Source organism: Hydractinia symbiolongicarpus, chromosome 9 (assembly GCF_029227915.1).
Source record: "Hydractinia symbiolongicarpus strain clone_291-10 chromosome 9, HSymV2.1, whole genome shotgun sequence".
In the NCBI taxonomy this organism is placed as follows: domain Eukaryota; kingdom Metazoa; phylum Cnidaria; class Hydrozoa; order Anthoathecata; family Hydractiniidae; genus Hydractinia; species Hydractinia symbiolongicarpus.
Window position 1 is genome coordinate 25712559 of NC_079883.1, and position 19303 is coordinate 25731861.

At 33.0% G+C, this 19303-nt stretch overlaps 4 protein-coding genes across 4 annotated transcripts; 2 read left to right on the plus strand and 2 right to left on the minus strand.

Annotated features, from left to right (window-relative positions):
- Positions 1-706: 706 nt before the first annotated feature.
- On the plus strand, positions 707-7449 carry LOC130656717 (selenoprotein N-like). Its single transcript, XM_057459634.1, has 13 exons — positions 707-1135; positions 1574-1708; positions 2695-2869; positions 3686-3866; positions 4172-4323; positions 4422-4466; positions 4578-4613; positions 5116-5282; positions 5635-5740; positions 5863-5966; positions 6305-6372; positions 6730-6837; positions 7003-7449. Exons 1-13 carry the CDS (start codon positions 749-751, stop codon positions 7097-7099), a joined length of 1761 nt encoding a protein of 586 aa, XP_057315617.1. The 5' UTR covers positions 707-748; the 3' UTR covers positions 7100-7449.
- A 1361-nt stretch (positions 7450-8810) lies between these two features.
- Positions 8811-13665, minus strand: LOC130656718 (kelch-like protein 28). The gene is made up of 5 exons (XM_057459635.1): positions 12543-13665; positions 12165-12338; positions 10826-10875; positions 9959-10208; positions 8811-9657 (listed from the first exon to the last, which is right to left on the minus strand). The coding sequence occupies exons 1-5, from the start codon at positions 13504-13506 to the stop codon at positions 9389-9391; spliced, it is 1707 nt and encodes a 568-aa protein (XP_057315618.1). The 5' UTR covers positions 13507-13665; the 3' UTR covers positions 8811-9388.
- A 92-nt stretch (positions 13666-13757) lies between these two features.
- On the plus strand, positions 13758-16819 carry LOC130657870 (fibrous sheath-interacting protein 1-like). The gene is made up of 6 exons (XM_057460862.1): positions 13758-13761; positions 13870-13982; positions 14077-14089; positions 14204-14227; positions 14432-14686; positions 15546-16819. The coding sequence occupies exons 1-6, from the start codon at positions 13758-13760 to the stop codon at positions 16631-16633; spliced, it is 1497 nt and encodes a 498-aa protein (XP_057316845.1). The 3' UTR covers positions 16634-16819.
- Positions 16820-17847: 1028 nt separating this feature from the next.
- Positions 17848-18225, minus strand: LOC130657871 (receptor expression-enhancing protein 5-like). Its single transcript, XM_057460863.1, has one exon. The coding sequence runs from the start codon at positions 18223-18225 to the stop codon at positions 17848-17850; it is 378 nt and encodes a 125-aa protein (XP_057316846.1).
- Positions 18226-19303: the final 1078 nt, after the last annotated feature.

Genomic DNA, 19303 nt, shown 5'->3' on the forward strand with positions numbered 1-19303 from the left:
GTTTTTTTCAAACATTTGTGGCACTGGCAGGCAGATTTTAAGGTGTGAAAAAATAGGGCCTAAAAATTGAGTGTATGCATGCACTGTCATTGTACATTTTAAATTAAAATGTTTCGTTGTTGGTCTTGCTTATTACTGACTTTCCTCAAACATAGCACGGGTGAAAACACACTTCGTAGTATTTTTTTTACTGTGTTATGTTACTACTCACTGATTCTTATTGTATCATTTGCTTGTACAATTTACTTAAAATTGACTTTGTTTAGTAACAACCTAAAACTTTAGTCATTACTCATTTCATGTCTTATTTATCCATGAGTGGTAACTTGTTAATGTGTATTGTACTTAAATTCCCTATTTTTATTCATTAAGCAACTTCTTATGGCTTAAAGCTTTGTGTGATTTAAAATGGTTATATTTAAAATTAGTTTACCCACTAGTTTTTTTACAGACATTATGAAGCACTGAGATTTTAAAGTTTTTTTACCCATATTGTAAATGTCTTTATATTAAAATTTTTATATCTCCAAATTGTAAAAGGTGTCTAATATGCAAATGAATCATATAAATATATATTGCTTCTTCTGCTATACGTGTTCAATGATGTTGTTTTTAATGTGTGACCTGAGAAAATGACAGAGAAAAATCAAGGCTTATATGTTTTGCTTCAGTAAAATCCTTTTTCTATTATTTCTAAAATAAAGCCTTTTTAATTAGTTTCTGAAATTGCAGGAAAATATGTATAAAAATGGCAGAAAGTAAAGCTATGAAACCACCCGACCCGGAACCAAACATTCGCAGTGTGGAGACACAAACGCCTCCAGTTCAGTATGTTCTCCTACCTCCACCGGCTGAAGCAAGCAGGAAATGGCCAATGTACGTGCTTGCTGGCTTGCTTATTTTGATACCAGTGGTTGTTGCTATAATATTCAATGTATTTCATCCTTTCTTTGGTGACGAATTGACAATGATGGCCCATGGACCTGTGAGTGAACACCTTTTGAAAATCTTTAAAGAATATGATATTGATAAAGATGGCATGTTTACACCGTTTGAATTTCAAAAAGCGTTTTATGACATTAAAGCTGGTTCTATCACTAATAATTTGAACTTGACAGACATGGAACTTGAAAGCGTAAGTCTGCTGATTTATTTTTGGTTTTGATTGGTATCTAGACCCCTTGAAAGGTGACAAAAAAAACAAGAAAAATAGTAAAAAAATTATAGTGTGACATTCATGTCCTAATCATCATTACCTTAAATTTACGCAAAACACCTCAATTTTGAATACTTGCAGCTAGCTTGATTGAATTAAATTGCAATATGTCTTTTTCTTATCATTGGATGCTCACAAAAAATAGATGGCTGTAGCTCTGATGTTAGTGCTGGATGCTTATTTGACGGGAGGTTTATTGGAGTGGGCTCAGTGGGCAGGAAAAGAGGCATGGATTATCAACATAAGTTAGCGCTTTTTACAGGGGACAGGAGCTCTTGAAACAGTGTGTTCAGTAATCAAAGGAAATTTTACAGCAAATCTTGTTTGCCATACTACATTCTTTGTTTCTATCATTAGTTTCATGATGATGTGAAAGCTGCACTGGCTGCACAGAAATTTACAAAAGAAGAGGAAGTGGTCAATGTAAAGGCATTGCTTAAGCCAATGGATATTAACACTATGAAAAAGTTTAAGGAAGATCCAGGTTTTAATGTACGTATGCATATACATATACTTTTATTTCTATTTTGCTTATACAAATAAATTGATTGCAGCATTGCTTTTTGTGCCTCTCCTGTTTTCCTCCTCCATTTATCTATTGTATATATTTTTAAATCGGTGACAAATAAATGAGATGGTGTTCTGCCCAATCTTAGGACACTACCCAATCTTTGGACAAATATGCCCAGTCTTAAGACTGGGCAAGGCGTAACAAAATTGGGCAGGAGACCATGTTACACCCATCTTTAGACGCCTTTTAAATTTTAAAGAAGGAATGTGCCACACAAGCTCTCTTGTTTGCAAGACCCAACAACCATTCTCAGGCACATTAAAACATCATATTTGAGATATATGATAAACAAAAAACGAAAAACAAAAAACTTAAATTGACCAGGCCAGTTTTTGGGCATAGTAAAAATCCTAGCTAGCTATAGCTAGTACGTATTATACATTTGGCATTTATATACAGTTCGTATTGATCAAATTTTTTTAAAAAAAGGTTTATATATAAAGAATCAGATAAATCGTGAGCTGTTAACTTCATTTTGAATGAGAAGTTTAGCTAGCTAGCTAGATAGCCATATATGGTTGAATAGTTTCAATTTTTTTTACACATTTTATATAAATGGTATAATTTTTTTTTTGCCTTTTGATTTACCAAGAAAGTTTCAATTTAAAGTTCCTTTTAAGAGGTACAGTCTAAAATTGTCACTGTTCTCTTTGTTTTCCACATTTGTTCTAAAATTGGACATGTATGTCTATAAATTGGGCAGTCCAGTCTTAAGACTTGCTACCCATATGTCACTGTCAGAAGACTGGCCTGGCCAGTCTTAAGACGGAGCACGTTCCAAGATTGGGCAGAACAGTGGCAAATCATTTTTTTTTGTTATATCAGTATTTAAGACCATGAAAGTTTACTTAGCATTGTTTCTAAACTCCCTTTTGCAATGATTTTAACACTTTTTATCAATTTCTAGGACCCACAAGGATTGTTTCATATCCATGGTTTGACTTCGTGGTTGCATCCCAACATAGAGTCCGCCAATTTTTCTGTTTCTAACTTTAGTGTTCTTTTACCGAACTCTTCAAGTACAATAGTGACTGGAGAGACATGGGATCTTATCCCTACAGTATTAGGTGGATCAGACGACGGTACGTTCTCATTTGAACTTTAATTGACAAAATGTTTGTATTTAGCTCTGTTATAAGGCTTTGTGTGATACAGATATTTAACAAATGATTTTAATTCTGTATAAGAGATTGTTTATTTGTAACAGTTGTAACCGTAATGACTCTCGATTTTAGATTTGAAAATATATATTTTTACTATAGCTTTTTGGAAGATGGAGTCATTCAGTTAAAAATACTGCAAGAAATGTGCAAGTTGTTGTTCTTAGTTAGAAAAAGTTTGTATTTGAACTGGGTGAAGTTCTGATGCTGCTCAAAATACTGTGCAATAAATTTTAAATCTTTAACAAAAGCGAATTTAATTTTCTGAGATAACTGTCCCAAATTTGTTTTACACAAAAATAATGAAAATAATGAAAATACTTTATGTTAAGCTTAGTTCTTCACAGTCAACAGTTTAACCCTGATTTTTAAAGCATAATCTAAATATCATCATTTGAAAACACATCTTTGTCAAGGTAGCATTCCCAACTTCTTTAATCCAAACTTATCTGGAAACTTTGATATTTGGGTCTCCGATTATTCGAATTATTTTGTCAATCCAGTAGCAGTTCTAAAAATCATGGTTGTACTGCGCTTTATTATGTTACATCAATTTTGACAACTTAATGACAGGGAGTGCCAGGTTGAGGTTTTTGTAACATATTAGAAATTAGGAAGATTTAAAAATTTGTTGGTTGTTTGAAACGAAATTCAATCTAAATGAATGGTCTGTTTGTAAAATGTGTTTAAGATGGATAACCCCTAATGCTGTAATGTCCTATCGTTTCTACCTGTTAGGTTTACATCTTGCTCATTATCGCTACCTTCCACCAGTTCCTACCGACGAAACAGAAACCCTTCTTCTTTACTTGTTGAGTATGTTACACAAACGACCGTTCCTCCACATGAGATTTCCACCACGTGGTGCTGTAGCCTGTTTACGTGCTGTGAACGATGATTATTATGACATTATGTTCAGGTATAATTACTTTGTTTGTGTCAAGGCTGGTCCATAGTAGGGTGTGTTTAGGACTATAAAACTTACGCCTATTTTTAGCAAAGGCCAGTAAAAAACATGAAAAAGTCAGGAAATCTTTAATAAAAATGATTGGCATTTTAATGAAAAATGTTAACACAATTTATGACTATTAGTTGATCTCCTTATGTATTTGCTTATTCGATGAGAAATATTAAGGAAATATTTACATGGTATATATATTGAGGAAATATTTATATGGTCGAAATTTCATGAAATTTATGCTAGACACTGTTCCATTCTCACAGGCTTCATCCAGAGTTCCAATTAAATGAACCACCCCGATTTCCATTTTGGTTCACGCCTGCGTCATTCATCGGTCGTGTTGTCATCAAAAAAGATGGAAGCCATATTGAATACTTTGATATGCATCTGCCGAACCATATTCAATTAAACATAGGTTGGTGTTTATATTTCATACGCCTCCATTAATTGCTGTAATTTCTAGTACTGTTTACACTATCTTTATGGACTCGTGTGTCAACTCTTTGTTCTTAGATATGGAATGGATAACAGCTGAAAGGCCGACTGAGGATAATATAAGTTAGTTTTCGCTTTGTGTATTGATCGGTTGTTCTTTGTTACACGTGAACGAGTAATTAATACATGTTTTCTTTTATTCCTGGTGTTAATGTTTAAACTATTGTCTTTCAGCTGTCAATGATGCACATGGACAGGAGGTTGACATAGGTATAATCTCAGTTCAAAGTTTCATTTTTTTCTTGTTTTTTTATATGGGTATTGTGCAGTTTAATAATAAAATAATATAACAGTGAAACGATAAATTATTTATCTCGCATAAGATTTGAATAGACTGTTGTTATTCTTTTATTGGGTTGGCTTACTACAATTGTGCGCAACATTTTTGTGTCAGATTGCGAAGATCGTACTCACAAGCAAACACTCACGCTTATTTCGTATTGGGCATGCACATTGGACATAAAGTTTCTTTGCTAATATTTACAGATCCGTAATTTTAATTTATACTTGCTTCAACACAATGTTAATTTCTTGACTCCCTCGAACTTTGATATGGGCGGTATTGTAATGCGGAAATGTAAAACTGCGATAACCGAATTTTGAAGACTGTTGTTTACTTGCCCCGTGAAGTATTGTAGTATTCTTGGTTTTTTATACAAATAAAAAAAAATTAAAAATACAAAAGGTTAACACGAGGGTTTTTTTCTTTTAGGTTTTGTGGATGAGATGAGGATTGCATCAACACAGCCATCAACCACTCTGGATAAAATTAAAGCAGACGGTGTGCCGTTTGATGTGGATTCTTTAACATGGACGGAAGAGATGTCAGTGGAAAAAGCATACAGTGTTTTGGAGAAAGAATTTTATCCTTTTAAGGAGGTTAGTCTATCTGTATATTCTGACAAGAAACAAGATTTTATTTTAGCCTTTATGAATTGTTCGTAAAAAAGACAAGCCAAGAGGAACTCCTATTACTTAAGAGCACAAGATGTGCTGAATAGATTAATTGTTCTTATCATGAAATCATAATATTTTACGGTGTGGAAAATATTCTCTTCTAATGCGCAGCGGCAGTCTTTAAATCTTCTGAATAGAGAACGGTATTATCTATGCAGCATTCTACATTGACAGTCTTGGGACAAATGTGTGTTAAGGATTAAACAGGTCAACTACCATTTTGTGCTAAGCCGAAACTTGAATGGCAACGTTTTCGAATGATTCTTTCCTGCAGATACCCTACTTACCGTTCAACAAAACTTTTGAAGTTGCCAAGTCAGAAGAGAAGCTCATTCATCATATTTTATTATGGGGCTCTCTCGACGACCAGTCCTGCTGAGGTAAGATCTCCTTAAATTGTATCTACTTCTCGTGCTGTTCTTTGATGGGAGAGTGTGATGAGTTAAAAAATACCTTTTGTCTTGACTTGTTGACAATTTATGATGTTTTCTCTCGTTTTCAGGTTCGGGGCGAACTCTTCGTGAAGGTCCACTCGAGAGTTCGCCCGTCATCAAGTTATTGTCAAAGAAATTTGTCAGTACTTGGTCTTTAGTTGTTGATCTAGAGGTAATTGTGTCTGTTTATTTTTGTTTATGTTTGTTTGTGTCACTTTTCGATTTACAATTACATGTACATTTTTATCCAGGTTTGGCTTAAGTAAATAACTTTTTTGTTGAAGTATAAAATGTGTGCTATGTTGAAACTTTCTAACCGAATAATCCTCTAATGATAGAAATGCAATATCTAGTTAATTATATTTGTTGTTAGTTTTAAATCTTTGTGCAAAAACGGAACAGGTTGAATGGAATTTTATCATTTATTTGAATTTTCTCTTCAACGTTTGAGTAAAAAGTAAAGTGTCCACACGTTTAAGTAAAGTGTGCATAACTTTTCCATTTATACAGGATCTTGTTGCAAATAGCTCCGATCCACAGATCGCAAAGAATGCTAAAACAGCATTAGACAATTACCAGTAAGTATTAGATTCGTTGACTTTTTAACATTTTCTATTGTTGCTTTCTGAATAATGGTGTGGAAAAACGTAAAATATGTGTGAGCATTCTGGATTTGTACTGTAAAATACTATCGAGGGCTGATCAAGGGTTTTGGACTCGCAAGAGCGGTATGTTAATCTCGTGCGTTGTGTGTCACAGTATAACATCAAAACCCGACAGTATCCCTTAAAATTAAGTAAGAGTAATATTAGCTTTGCAAATGGTCACATTCTCTTTGTACCTTCGATTTTAAAAATTTATCAGATGAATTGTGTGACGTGAATAGCATTTGGTATGTGGTTTTAATTTATTGTTTGATTTTCTTTATCGTGTAGTTTTCCAGTGCAGTCAATGATTTTGGATGCGAATGGTCGCTTTGTAAGCGGTGTCAATGCAAATGAATTATTAGACTCTACAAATTCATTCACCAGTATGATCGAAGGGTGAGTGGCACATTTGTGCTAAATGCATGTTTTATATTTTAATGAAGTTAGGTTATCAAGTGTTTTAGAAATTCAGCATACTCTATTTAGAAAATTCATATTTTAATGAAGTTAGGTTCTCAAGTGTTCTAGAAATTCAGCATACTCATTTTGATCTTCTTGTAGAATGGTGTACGATGACCCACTTACAAACGCGTACGTGAAATTTCTAGAAGGTGGTATCGTGAAAGCTGCCAAGTTGAAGAAATCGGAAGAACTGTAGCTAGTCCTGTGAAATTATTCCTTTATTTAATTTAAAATTATTTGGTCAAAGATTTTAATGTTGTTGCACAAAAAATGATGAAGGCATGTATCGTAAACTGATAGCATGTTAGAAATTCTGTTCTTAGCATAAGGGTTTTTATTTGATAGGCTGGCCACACCTGAAATTTTCTAAAAATAAAATAAAAAATAGACACCCCAACCTAAGAAAATTAAAACCTTATCACCTAAAATGTGGATCCATAAACCGATTCCGAAAATGGTGACACCCATGTTTTGTTACTCCGTTTTATGTGACACAATAATTAAAATATGTTAAAACTTGCAACAGGATAATGGATTACAGCAAAATTAATGCTATTTAAAATAAACAGTCCTCATTTTCGGGTAAATGCATTTTGAAAATCAAAATTTGAATAACCACTAAGCGAAGAATTACTCTCTCTCTATCTGATGGAAGTGGATTTTTGCTTTGCACAAGCACTCGTAAGTAAAGCACATGAAAATTTTCCACTATAAAATTATTTGTTATTTAGAAATATTTTTGTTGACTCAAGTGTTGTGTTTATTTTGTTTGTCTTTTCTTCATTTCTCTTTTTTATTTGCATCACCTGTTTAAATATTTTGCTCAGAATCTTGAAATGTATGCCAGTTTTTGCGTTTCCAACTCGTGTCTAAACTATTCTTTTAATAGCGTTTTGATAAACCAACCCTGGGTAACATAATATATATTGTCATGTAATCTTTTATGATAACAATTTCGTCACGTGATAGTTTCTTCACACGTTATTGGTTAGATGTGCTACATTATGTATGCGAGATTATTATAGGCAATATTTTTGGTGCTCATCTGTAGTTGTCTTGCCGCTTTAAAGAAGGCGTTTTATACAAAAGTGGAAGGCGATTACGGTTTTTTTAATCTACTATCCTTTCATTTTTTTGCTTATAGGTGTTACTTGAATTGTGATAAATTCGGGAATTGTGCTGATAAAATAACAGGTTTATTTTTAGTGAAACTCGAAATTCTCAGCCGTGAAACACCCACCGATGATGATTTGATGTGTTAAACAACAGGAACTATTTTCGCGAAATTCTCTGATAATAAGTACCTGCTTTCAAAATATTTAAAGAATTAAAAAATCAAATTGATCAACTGATATAACGATAACGAAAAAGCTTTCTTAGTTTAAAAAAACGTATTTGAGCACCAAACCCCGAATACGGTCCTGTTATCCTTCTTTTAATATTTATTTGTGGATGTTTTTTGGAAATAATTTTTTTATGCTTTTAATGTTTATACTTAGGCGGTTTTTTTAGTGACATTTCGCATGTAGATATTTTTTCATTTTATTTGTTGCTATGACACAGGAATTTAAATGGAAATAAACTGAAAAAAAAAGATTTGAGCCTATTTCTTAACCAACCAAATGTCATTTTAAAAATCCTAATGCGATTTTTGACTTGACATACCGCCTGTGATTTTGCGATCATGATAAGATATTACTGCGTTGTAAATTGTATACCCGGTTTTCTGGAACGTGTATCCTGCGTGGTTTCTAGCTGTGACTGTTTCGTTCCGTTTTCGAGTCAAAAAAAAATAGAACATGTTGAGAAATTCTGTCGCATCGCAATAATTCTCTTCACATTATCGTGTGCACGTACGCCGTACTTTTAGGCTGTATTAGCTCAATAAAAAATTAATAATGCTCAGATTACTAAGGAAAGAATATTCTAAATTTTTATTAACAATTTGCTCCTAAGATTTAAAAGAAAAAAAATTACAGCAACCTATAAATTGATCACATGTTTTTCTTACCATGAAAAAAATATAATACACTATAACTACCCACCTCTGATAATGTACACTATTTACAAATTTGAAAATAAGGCTCGCCGCATTTCTTGTCGTTTGGGTTATCGAGATGCACATAGCGCACATGGATTAATTCGAACACGCAAAAGGGCGTAAAATATGTTCGAATAAAGCAGTAGAAAAACAAGGGACCAAGAAATTTATTCAAAATAGCGGCGTTAACATAACATTCGAATTAGCAAATGTGTACTGTAAAGTATGAGTATGTCTTTAGAAGAAAGAAAAGAAATGGCTAACTAAGATGGTGGAAATAAGGAATATTTAATCAAAGAAACAAAAAAAATTAATCGTCCCTTTTATATACATAAAGTTGCTTAATCATGTATATTCAATTTCGATCGATATTTGTCGAAATTTTATTTAACTTAATCATTTGTCCCATAAATGCACCTACGTGAACGTCAAGACACTGCAGCGTCAAATCCAAACATCAGATACCGACATATAACATCTAGGATTTATCATGTCGCTAGCTTTTGACCAGGTATCTTCACGCGGGTCGTACCGTTCAACAGAGTTTAAATAACGGTTGCCGTCATGACCACCCAACACGAAAATCTGATTTTGCAAAACTGCAATACCGATGCCGGTTCTTGGAGAAGATAAAGGAGAGACAACAGACCATTCGCTCAATACTGTGTCAAATCTTTCCATGCTGCGGAGATAGTCTTGACCATCGTGTCCACCTGAAAAATAAATCTTGTAGATTAGAATGTTTACGCTATTAAATGAATCCACAAAAAGGCGTTTTGGCGTTTAGGTGTGTTATGTTTTTTTCTTAAGCGTTATTCGCATTGATAGTGTTAAGGGGCTAACAGCGTTAGGACCATCAGTGTCAACAAGGCATTACAGATCTTGTGACAAACTCGAACACAACTAAAAGATGTTTTTTCTGAACCTAGCCTTCGTTATTTCGAATAACGAAAAGCGTGTAAGTGAAAATCACAGACTAGCGAGTAAATTTGGAAAGCTTAAAAAAATTCTTACCTACGACAAAGATGAAACCATGCAACTGCGCTGCACCGAAGTTTATACGTTTCGTGCTCATCGCCGGCATCATTTCCCACTTGCCCAACTTTGTATCATATCGTTCTACAGTGCACAAGTGAGCCGTTCCCTGTCCTCCAAGAACGTAGATATATTCTTCTAAAGTTACAGCTGCGAACGAGCTTCTACTGTATTTCATGTCGGCAATTGCTGTCCATTTTTTTGTTTTGGGATCAAAGCACTCCGCAGACTAATAAGGAACGGGGAAAGTATATAAGTCATGTCTGAAACTATTAGATACACTCTCAAGATACCTAAAGCGTTTTCCAGTACATTATAGATATCATGAATGCAAGTCAACATCAAAATGTTTTAGTAGATGACATAATATGCCACTAAACATCAACCTAAGGAGATACAAGAATTTCTGCGCAGTTATCGGCGCCAAAATCGAATTCCGAAAAAACATGTGGCATGGGTTATCTATTTTCAAAAAATTTTTCACAAAAGTGTGGCGGCCTACTGGCACATTCAAAAAATTTTTCACAAAAGTGTGGCGGCCTACTGGCACTCTCATTAGGATGGCTGCATTTTTCCACTTAAAAATTTACCAAGGTTGCCAAACTTATGAGATCGACCGTATATTACGCAGTAAAAATAAAACCAACTGTTTTTAGTGTTTCATATTTTAAAATTAAGGTATCTTGATGACTTTGGCAACTCAAGAGTTATCATTTCCACCACATAGATATTTTCTTCTTAAAATTATTATAGTACATATGTTACACATGCTAAATTTAAGTAAATAATTAATAAAACATAGAGGAGGAAACTTTATACAAAACAAGAAAAAAAAGGTGATTTTACCTTTAAACACGCTTGACCATTATAACCACCAATAGCGTATAGAAGTCCACCTTTAAGAAAAAAATAATTCAATCCATTTATAATAAGACTTAATCCATTTATTATACAAGACTTAAATAAAAAAAAAGTTGATATAAATAATACACGATGACAACAGTTTTTAAAGGCGAGAAAAAGAGTTAAAGCCAAAATTAAAATGCTTGTTTTTTAATATTTTTATTATTTCCGTTTTATATAAAGCATTTTTTATTAATGCTAGCAGTCAACACGAAGGGTAACGTTTTAATAAAACAGGCATGGAAATGGCATTTCATTTCAGCACAAAATTGACTGTTAACTGACGTTTGTCAGATACGCCTTTGCTTCATTATAACAAAGACTTTTTAAAGGAATGGCCAAATTTGTTCTACATTTTAAGTTTGATAAATTTAAGATTGCGTAAAATCACTGAAAATGAGATTCGCATTTACTAAGGAAGTTTCAGTTTGTGAAAGGTAACATTTATCAATTGATAAAACACAGTAAATGTACTGATCAGAAAGCAAAGTAAAGTATGAATGTTTCAGTGTAACAATACTTTTGAAGTATATTTTCAAGACAAAGTAATAAATTTTTAAGAATAATATATTTTAGATATCTGTGTAGATTATAAATTGTAAAAGAGTATGAATTTGGATAGAGTATGAATAAACGTATGCTTGATACTAGAGGTTCAATCCATGTACCATATATATTAATGTTATCAAAACCTTAAAATTGTAGAGTAGATTACGTAAGACATGTTTTTACTTCTTATCTTCAAAATGTTTAGAAACTTTAATTTGTTTTTATTGCTTGTTATGTAAGCATAATCTATTACCACTTGATCAAATTACGATAAACCTTTTTTGAAATAAATTTATATTTTAAGAAAGAAAAACAAATTAAATAATCTATAACAACATGAATTTTAAAGTGGGCCATATTTTTGTTAGACCACATAAATAATAGTAAGAAAAAAACAATTATTGTTTTAAGTTCAACATATATTTTTTACTGCTTTATTTATCATTTTAACTCAAGTTTAAATTTACATCACAGAAGAATCATTTTAACATAGAAAGGAAAAAAAAGCTGAAGTTTTATTCACAGCAGGCTAGGACTTTTATTTCCATAAAAATGCTTGCTACTCATGTAACTCGCCTATATCATAGCTTTTAATAGTGCATTAAAAGTATAGGTATATTAATTACCATGGATAGAGATCATAATCAGCTTAAGAAGCAATTAAAAAACAATAAAATATTAAAAGCCAGTATGGCTTATCACTAATAGCTTTATTGCAGAGGTATTAACCTACCATGAGATACACAATGATGAGAACTTCGTTGCTTATTCATTTCAGGTAAATAAGTCCAACTATCAGAGTGGTGACAATAAGATAAAACAGATGCAGTGCAGTGACGTTGCACTGGCTGAGATGATTGTTGGTTGGCATAGGTATAGGTCATTCCCCCTGTTACATATATTTTGTCTGAAATAAAAGATGAAAATATAATGCTTAAAAAAATCCACTAATCATCACAATAAAATAAAATAAAATGGTATATAAATTCTATAGTATTTAAAGACAAGAAAAGCATAAAAATATCTTTAATACAAAACATTACATATTTACTATTATACTAACAATCACAATATTTGCATATAAAAAACAACTCAGAGTATGTGCACATACCATGTACTGTGGCCGATGATGCGTCAACTCTTGGATAATGAAGTGGCTTGCAAGGTTTCCACATATTTTTCTCTGCATCATACAAACTACATGAACATAGTGCTTGAAACAACCCTCCTTTGCCACCGATTACCATGAGATGATTACTACTTCGTCTTCTACAGCCATCTTTAATTAAATCATGATCTAACAGTCTATATGGATTTTCTTTTACGTTTAAAGTTAAATTAAGTTTTAAAAGGAAAGGATAACCCTCTGGGCAACTGAAAAAAGATTTTAATTTAAGAGAGTTTATAAAATTTGTGCTAACATGTGATAGTCGTATATGTAGAAGAAGTTTATAAAAATCATTCATTCTGTCCTTTGGTGCATGTAAAGCCCACTGTTCTAAAAACATGTAAACATGTTCTTCTTTTATTATATTTATATTGTCACTAACCAAAATCTGCTTGATAACTTTTGAACTTGAAATTAGATATTCTTCATACTGCATTACTTTAACAAAGTGTTCCAGAACAAATTCTAAGCATGACGATTTAAGCAATGATAAACAGTGAATTTCAGCAAAGTCAAGAAAACCTAAACAGTTTGAAGGGTGCAACTGACTCTTAAGGAAGTCACAACAAGCATTAACAACTTTTGATACACCTAACATATTAGATGTCACTAATAACGATTGGACATTGTTAACAGTTAAACTAATATGTCCAGTATATGCGAAGTCAACCAACATTGCAATACTTTTAGAGTCTGTATCATGAAGATTTACAGTTCTAACGAAGCTCTCTTCCATTCGCCCAGTAAACATTGCTTTAAAATATTCACTTATAGCTGCTAATACAACTTTGTGTGCAAAAACCGAGATTTCTCCGATTTTAAGTTCCACATCACACAACTCTTCATTTTGACGCAATAACGAAAGTCCTTTTAGCAAAAACTGGGAGTGCTCTTTGTCAATGAACATCTCAAGTTTCGTTAGTAGTATATATGTACATTTAAATAGCTTTAAGTTTCATGGTTATTCGAGATTATCCCTGGATGAACCTCCTCGAGAAAGTGACGTCTCTTCGATTTCTGCTAGCTATGTTTATATTTTGAATTTTTTCCAAGAATGAGAGAGGAATGGGAAGCACTTGTTAGGTGAGCATGTAGCTAGCATTGTTTTTTGTCGTGGTTGCAGTTACTATAAAAAAAGCCGAAAGTAATCTTAAAATTATGGGTTCGTGTAATTAAGCAATGATAAATAAACAAAGATGGCGTATTTTAAGTTGACATTTTATAATTCATCATCTTGTTTCGTTTTTCGTTTATATTTATGTTTTGGTAGTTAAGCTAGCTAACACTAAAATTCGTATATTACTTGCTAAGTTTTGCTTAAAGTATAAAAAAACAGCTAATTTAACCAGCCAACCACATCACAGTTTTGTTCAGAATATAAAAGTGTTGATTTTTTATGAAAATATGTTGCTATAGCGAGCTATATATAGCTAAATCTACCTTTTACATTGCACCAAACAAGGCACCTTCCTAATAGGGTATATATCCTGGTATGTACATGATCATGTGAACAAACTATTATAGCTGTTGTCTGTGATTAACATAAAATTTTAACCTGATTGACAGAAGGTAGTTAAGTCTTTTAAGCCCCAAACTTGTTTGAGTGGCACAGAGAGATGTTCAATCAAGTAAATGCTATATATTTATATATCTTTTTATTTTTCTCTTTCTTACCCTTCTGCAATGAAAGGCTGAAGTTGGTTTTGAATTCCTGTTTTTAATTTCATTAACTGACAAAAAATCTTGACGATTTTTTATTTGTCTTTTCTTTATTTGCCATTTTTATCATTGTTTTGGTTTGGAAATTGAGTAATTATTTGTAATTATTTTAGAATTAACACTTTTCATGGCATTTAATTCTGGCAGTCCACATTCCAGACCTGGATCAAGCAGCAGCCGATCATCAAGTATAGTTCGAAGCTGTAGGGACAGTTTTGTATCTGAATTAGAATACCTACCACCAGAGGATGTCACAACAAAACCTTTTAAATATTCTGAAGAGGTGTTGGATGTGGTAGATATGGATGAATATGAAGAAAGTTCTGATGAAGTTCTGCAATCCAAGTGTATTGAAGGAAATTTAAATGGTATTTTAAACTTTTAGCATAGCTTGGATCAAATGTGTATAATATATGTATTTTATGTGTTTTAGCTGTGAAAAAATAGAACAAATTCTTTAATTTGTGAAGAATTTATGAAAATTTAAGCCAAATGTACTTTGCATGCATTGAAACATTTCCTGCAATTGTGTAATTTTTTAGGAGCATTGATTTTCAGGCCTAGACAAGATCAAAAATAATAAAAAATATTGCTTTTGTTTCAATATTTAGAATTAAAGTACTTTTATTAAGGATTTTGAGTGCATAAAAGGACACAGATGTATATATAAATATATATATTTACCTTTTTGAAGGCGTCAAATTCACTTAAGAAAAAGGATCTATTGTTCTCAAACAATATTTCTTTCAATTAAATATGCTCTCTCTCGAATATGAATCTGCTTAGTCTGAAACCTAGGTGTTTCTAACGTAATATTTATGCTCCCACAGTTTTTTTTGTTTCTGTCAAAATGTTACGCAAAAAATAGCATTATGTTTGATTTGTATTATTACGTTGGAGTATTTTGAATGCTATAAAGTTGCTTTAGACTTAAATATCTTTTGATTACACACATAAGCACTTTGTATTAAAACAAAAACTGCAACCTCCATCTTACAACTTTGTGTCCAGTAAAAATAACCATAAAAGATATGCCACGTCATAATAGCAAAGGTAACACTTAATGGGTTAAAATGTTTGACACATAGTAATCTCTAACATGTATAAGTTTTAATATAGTTTTGCAGTGACCACACCGTTACATTCAATGCTTGCATTACCTATGTGGTAGAAAAACCCAGTTCTTAAGACAATATTTATGCTCCAAATTTTTCTCGATAATTTTAGAAAAAAACCTTGTGAGTGAAACAGAAACTGAATCCAATGACACCAATGAAAACACGGAAAGTAAAGAAGTTGATCGAAGGGTCAAACGAGGATTAAAAAAGATTCAAAAATTGGATAAAGTTTTAGCGGAAAAATTGGAAGAGGAGAGAGAAGTAAAGAAAGAAAGACGTGCTCTTGAGAAAGAATTTCAAACACAAGTACAGGAGTTACTAAAAGAGAAAGGTTCAGAAAAAATATGTGGTTCGCAGCAACTGTTATCCTTATGTAGCAGTACTGATAGACCTGACATTATCGAGGAAAACATCGCATCAATATTTACTACGCAACTAAATGCTGAATATTATCAAGACGAAAGAAAATTGCCACAGCAGAAAAATGACCTCAAAGGTGAAGATCCCAGGGAGGGTACACCAGATAAGAAAGATAAAAAGAAGACTAGAGATTTTATAAAAAGAAATATACAACTTGCTTCCCAAGCGAACGAACTAATACAGTTAACAGAAGAAGAACGCAAAAGGCTGGACGAGCTTTTAGCTGATGATAGCGATTTGCTACTAGTTGATAATCCGTTCACTGTTCCATCTTTATCAATCAGCGGCTTTCAATTCTCGAAAGAAGAACAGACTGCATTGGAGTCAATCGATACAAAGCTGAAGGAATATCTCCCTGACGAGGATTATCGTTTTGCAATTCTAGACGAGGAACTCTCTGATGATGTTTCAATCATTGCTGAATCTGTAAGAACGGAAACATTACGAAATGATCTATGTGAAAATAATGAAGTTAATTGTGGCGAGAGAGTTCTGCAAGACGAACAAAACGAAAGATCTATGCTTAGCAGATTAAACGATATTGAAGCAAGACTTAAAAGTTTGCGATTAGAAGAAGACGATAATCACGCGAACATCGATCCCGAATTACTACGACGATTGCTTGATGTTGATTCTCGGCTAACGTCGTCGTCGACGAGTATCTGTGATAGTTTACGCTCAGGATCAACGTTCTTACACGATGTCGACATATGCAGTGTTAGCTCACAGAGTGTTACTGGACTTGATACTAGAAGAACACCTGTGACTATCACGTGACCTTTATTATCGCAGTCTCTATTATAAAGTTTTTTGATGATTATCGTAATACATACGTACAATACTTATTTTTTAGGCTTATTTACCTTTTATGATTTTCTTTTACGCAATGAAGAATTTTGATTTTAGCCATATGTTATGTACATCTCGAAGTTGAATAAATATATTATGCATATTTATTTTAGACTCAGACACTCTTTCTCTGAATCAGTAAGCATAGATACATAAGAGCTGAAGGAACAAGACTCGATCCAAGAAATAACAAACATGTTCAACGGTTCACTATATCTTGTTTAACATATTAATTGCACGTTTTCTTGATCCAGCAGCTTTACTATCTGTCAAAAAGCACAAGACTCAGGGCTAAATTTATCTACCTTATTTCAGCAAAATAACAAACCATAAACTTAACGATCACAAACTTAACACGAAGAAAAGTAACGCGAATGCAAGTAGGGAGTTTAAAAAACAATGTAATTAACGCAATTTACCTCAACTGAGTTACCATAAGCAATAAAATAACACGAATCAGGAATTTGATGGCCATGTTTATACAACCAGTTTCTCTTCAAAATGTATCAGCTGTCCTCTAAAGCGATACTTAATTTTTGCGTCAATTAAACCAAGAATAACGAAAATGCGTGTGTGTGAGTGTTTGGGTTTTGTATTGTCAATTCTTATTTTTAAAATGCAATTACGAGTTTTAAACTAACTACAGTGAAACCTCCTTATAGCGGACACCTCTCTACAACATATACTATTCTTGGGAACGGATGAATCGACGGTCAAACTCTCATAACAAAACCTCCATGTAGCGGACACTTTAGAGCGGACACCTCTATATAATGGAATCATTTCAAGGGCCCAAGTGGCATTACACCCTGGAACTGACCTCTCTACAGCATACAGGCTAAGAATGGGTTATACAAAACAATTTTTTGTAAAGAATCTGTTTATATCTAGTTTCGTCTTCCTGCGCGCTTATTTTTTCATTTTAAATATGCAAATCCGTTTGGAGCCTGTAATGTTTTTAACTCGCTTTAAATTTTTAATCATTGAAAGTGTTTTTTCGTGGTTAGTTTTTATGGAAAATAGTCCACACTAAAGCTGCATCATAACATTTTAGTGAATTCGTAGAAGGTTTAAAGCAAGGCACCGATAAATTCAACAACAAACTTTATTGAGAAGCTGTAAAGGTTATACAAATGTGTACTTCATTCAATTTTTGTGTTTTTGGCCTCATCCGCATCATGTGAACTATTTCTTTCTCCTGTACCAGCCATACGTTCGTTTTCATATATAAGGCATTGGATTAAGTGAGTGACATCTGTAACGTAAAAATCAATCAATTGAACAGGTTTCAACAATAATGGCCTCACCAAGGAATATAAAAATAGACATCCGTGATCTTGCAAGGGAGACATACACCAGGTAAATAACAATCCTTTTATAATGGTGTAACCAGGCAGGAGCATCAAAACAAATCCAAAAAGCGATTCGAGAAGCAAGACAGTGTTAAACAAAACCCAGTAGATTAACCATCTCCTTCGTTCGTTGTTTTTCGGTGGACCATCGATTGATCTGACGGACATAATGATTGGGAAGACGGTTGTTGCAAATGTAAGTAACATCGGAGCGAATAGTACGGCCGTGAAAATGAGGAATGGAAGACATGCCTAAAGAAGAACGTGGGAATTTGCTATGCGCACATTTTTATAAGAATCAGAAGGTTCAATTTGGAGTTGCGCTGATTTTTTATTTCAATTTTTTAGGTAACAAAAAAGTATTAAACTTTTTTTATTGTGAAAAAAAAATCAGATTAGCCAAATAATGATAGAAATAAGTCAAACGTGAATCATTTAAATTAACCTCATGCCCAGCGCTATTTAACACCTATGATATGTATTATAAGCTTAGCAGAGCCCTGTTGACGAGATTGGCTCAATAAAATTGTTCCTGTAGTTTTCACACAGGGATATCTATTTTTTGATTGAATTGATTCATTTCCACATCGTTCATATTAACCTTTCTTAGATTTTACTGTAGCCTTATGGTCAACAATAAGTGTCTTTTTGAAAACGTATGACAAAAAGAGCGTTGAGAAAAGTTGAGAAAAGAGCGGAATTTAATTTCACTTTTCACTTCATGCTTAAATTTTTAAATAAGATAGAACCTCTGCTGTGCCATTCCCCAACTTGAATGTCAGTGGTCGTTGATAGGAAGTGTACAGGCTTGTACGAATGTATTTACGTTTCTCTACTGTCGTACAGTCATTCCGATATCTTTCAATTTTATCCCAAGAGTTTTTTTCTTTATATTAGACGCACTCTCTAACTAGATGTTTACGTAGTAGTCATGTTACGGTACGTAAGTTTACATCATAGATTGACGTCTTTTTACAATGCTTGCGTAAGCCGTTTCCAGCGAATAGTGCGCCAAATTATTTCTGCATTTTTGGCAGTGTAAAAAAAGTTTAGGCATTACTAATTCGCCATTTAAAATTTAGAGAAATTTCATCAAATTAAACAACTCCTTGAATTGAAGTAGTCTCAGCTTGTCGAAAGGCTTGATTGACTCTATTAATCAATTCCCACAGCTTGGAAACTTACGAAAATGTAAGTGTGACTGTGAAAAATGTATGTTGTAAGTAGGGAGGAATGTATCGTAAGT

Excerpts from the sequence above, each read along its gene's own strand:
- LOC130656718 (XM_057459635.1), bottom strand. The coding sequence starts at position 13,506 with ATGTTCATTGACAAAGAGCACTCCCAGTTTTTGCTAAAAGGACTTTCG. Across the intron at positions 10,876-12,164 it reads TCATCATTGTGTATCTCATG|GTGGACTTCTATACGCTATT; the intron begins GTAGGTTAATAC and ends TTTTTCTTAAAG. Across the intron at positions 9,658-9,958 it reads TGGTTTCATCTTTGTCGTAG|GTGGACACGATGGTCAAGAC; the intron begins GTAAGAATTTTT and ends TTTATTTTTCAG.
- LOC130657870 (XM_057460862.1), top strand. Across the intron at positions 14,228-14,431 it reads ACAGAGAGATGTTCAATCAA|AATTAACACTTTTCATGGCA; the intron begins GTAAATGCTATA and ends TAATTATTTTAG. Across the intron at positions 14,687-15,545 it reads TATTGAAGGAAATTTAAATG|AAAAAAACCTTGTGAGTGAA; the intron begins GTATTTTAAACT and ends CGATAATTTTAG.
- LOC130657871 (XM_057460863.1), bottom strand. The coding sequence starts at position 18,225 with ATGTCCGTCAGATCAATCGATGGTCCACCGAAAAACAACGAACGAAGG.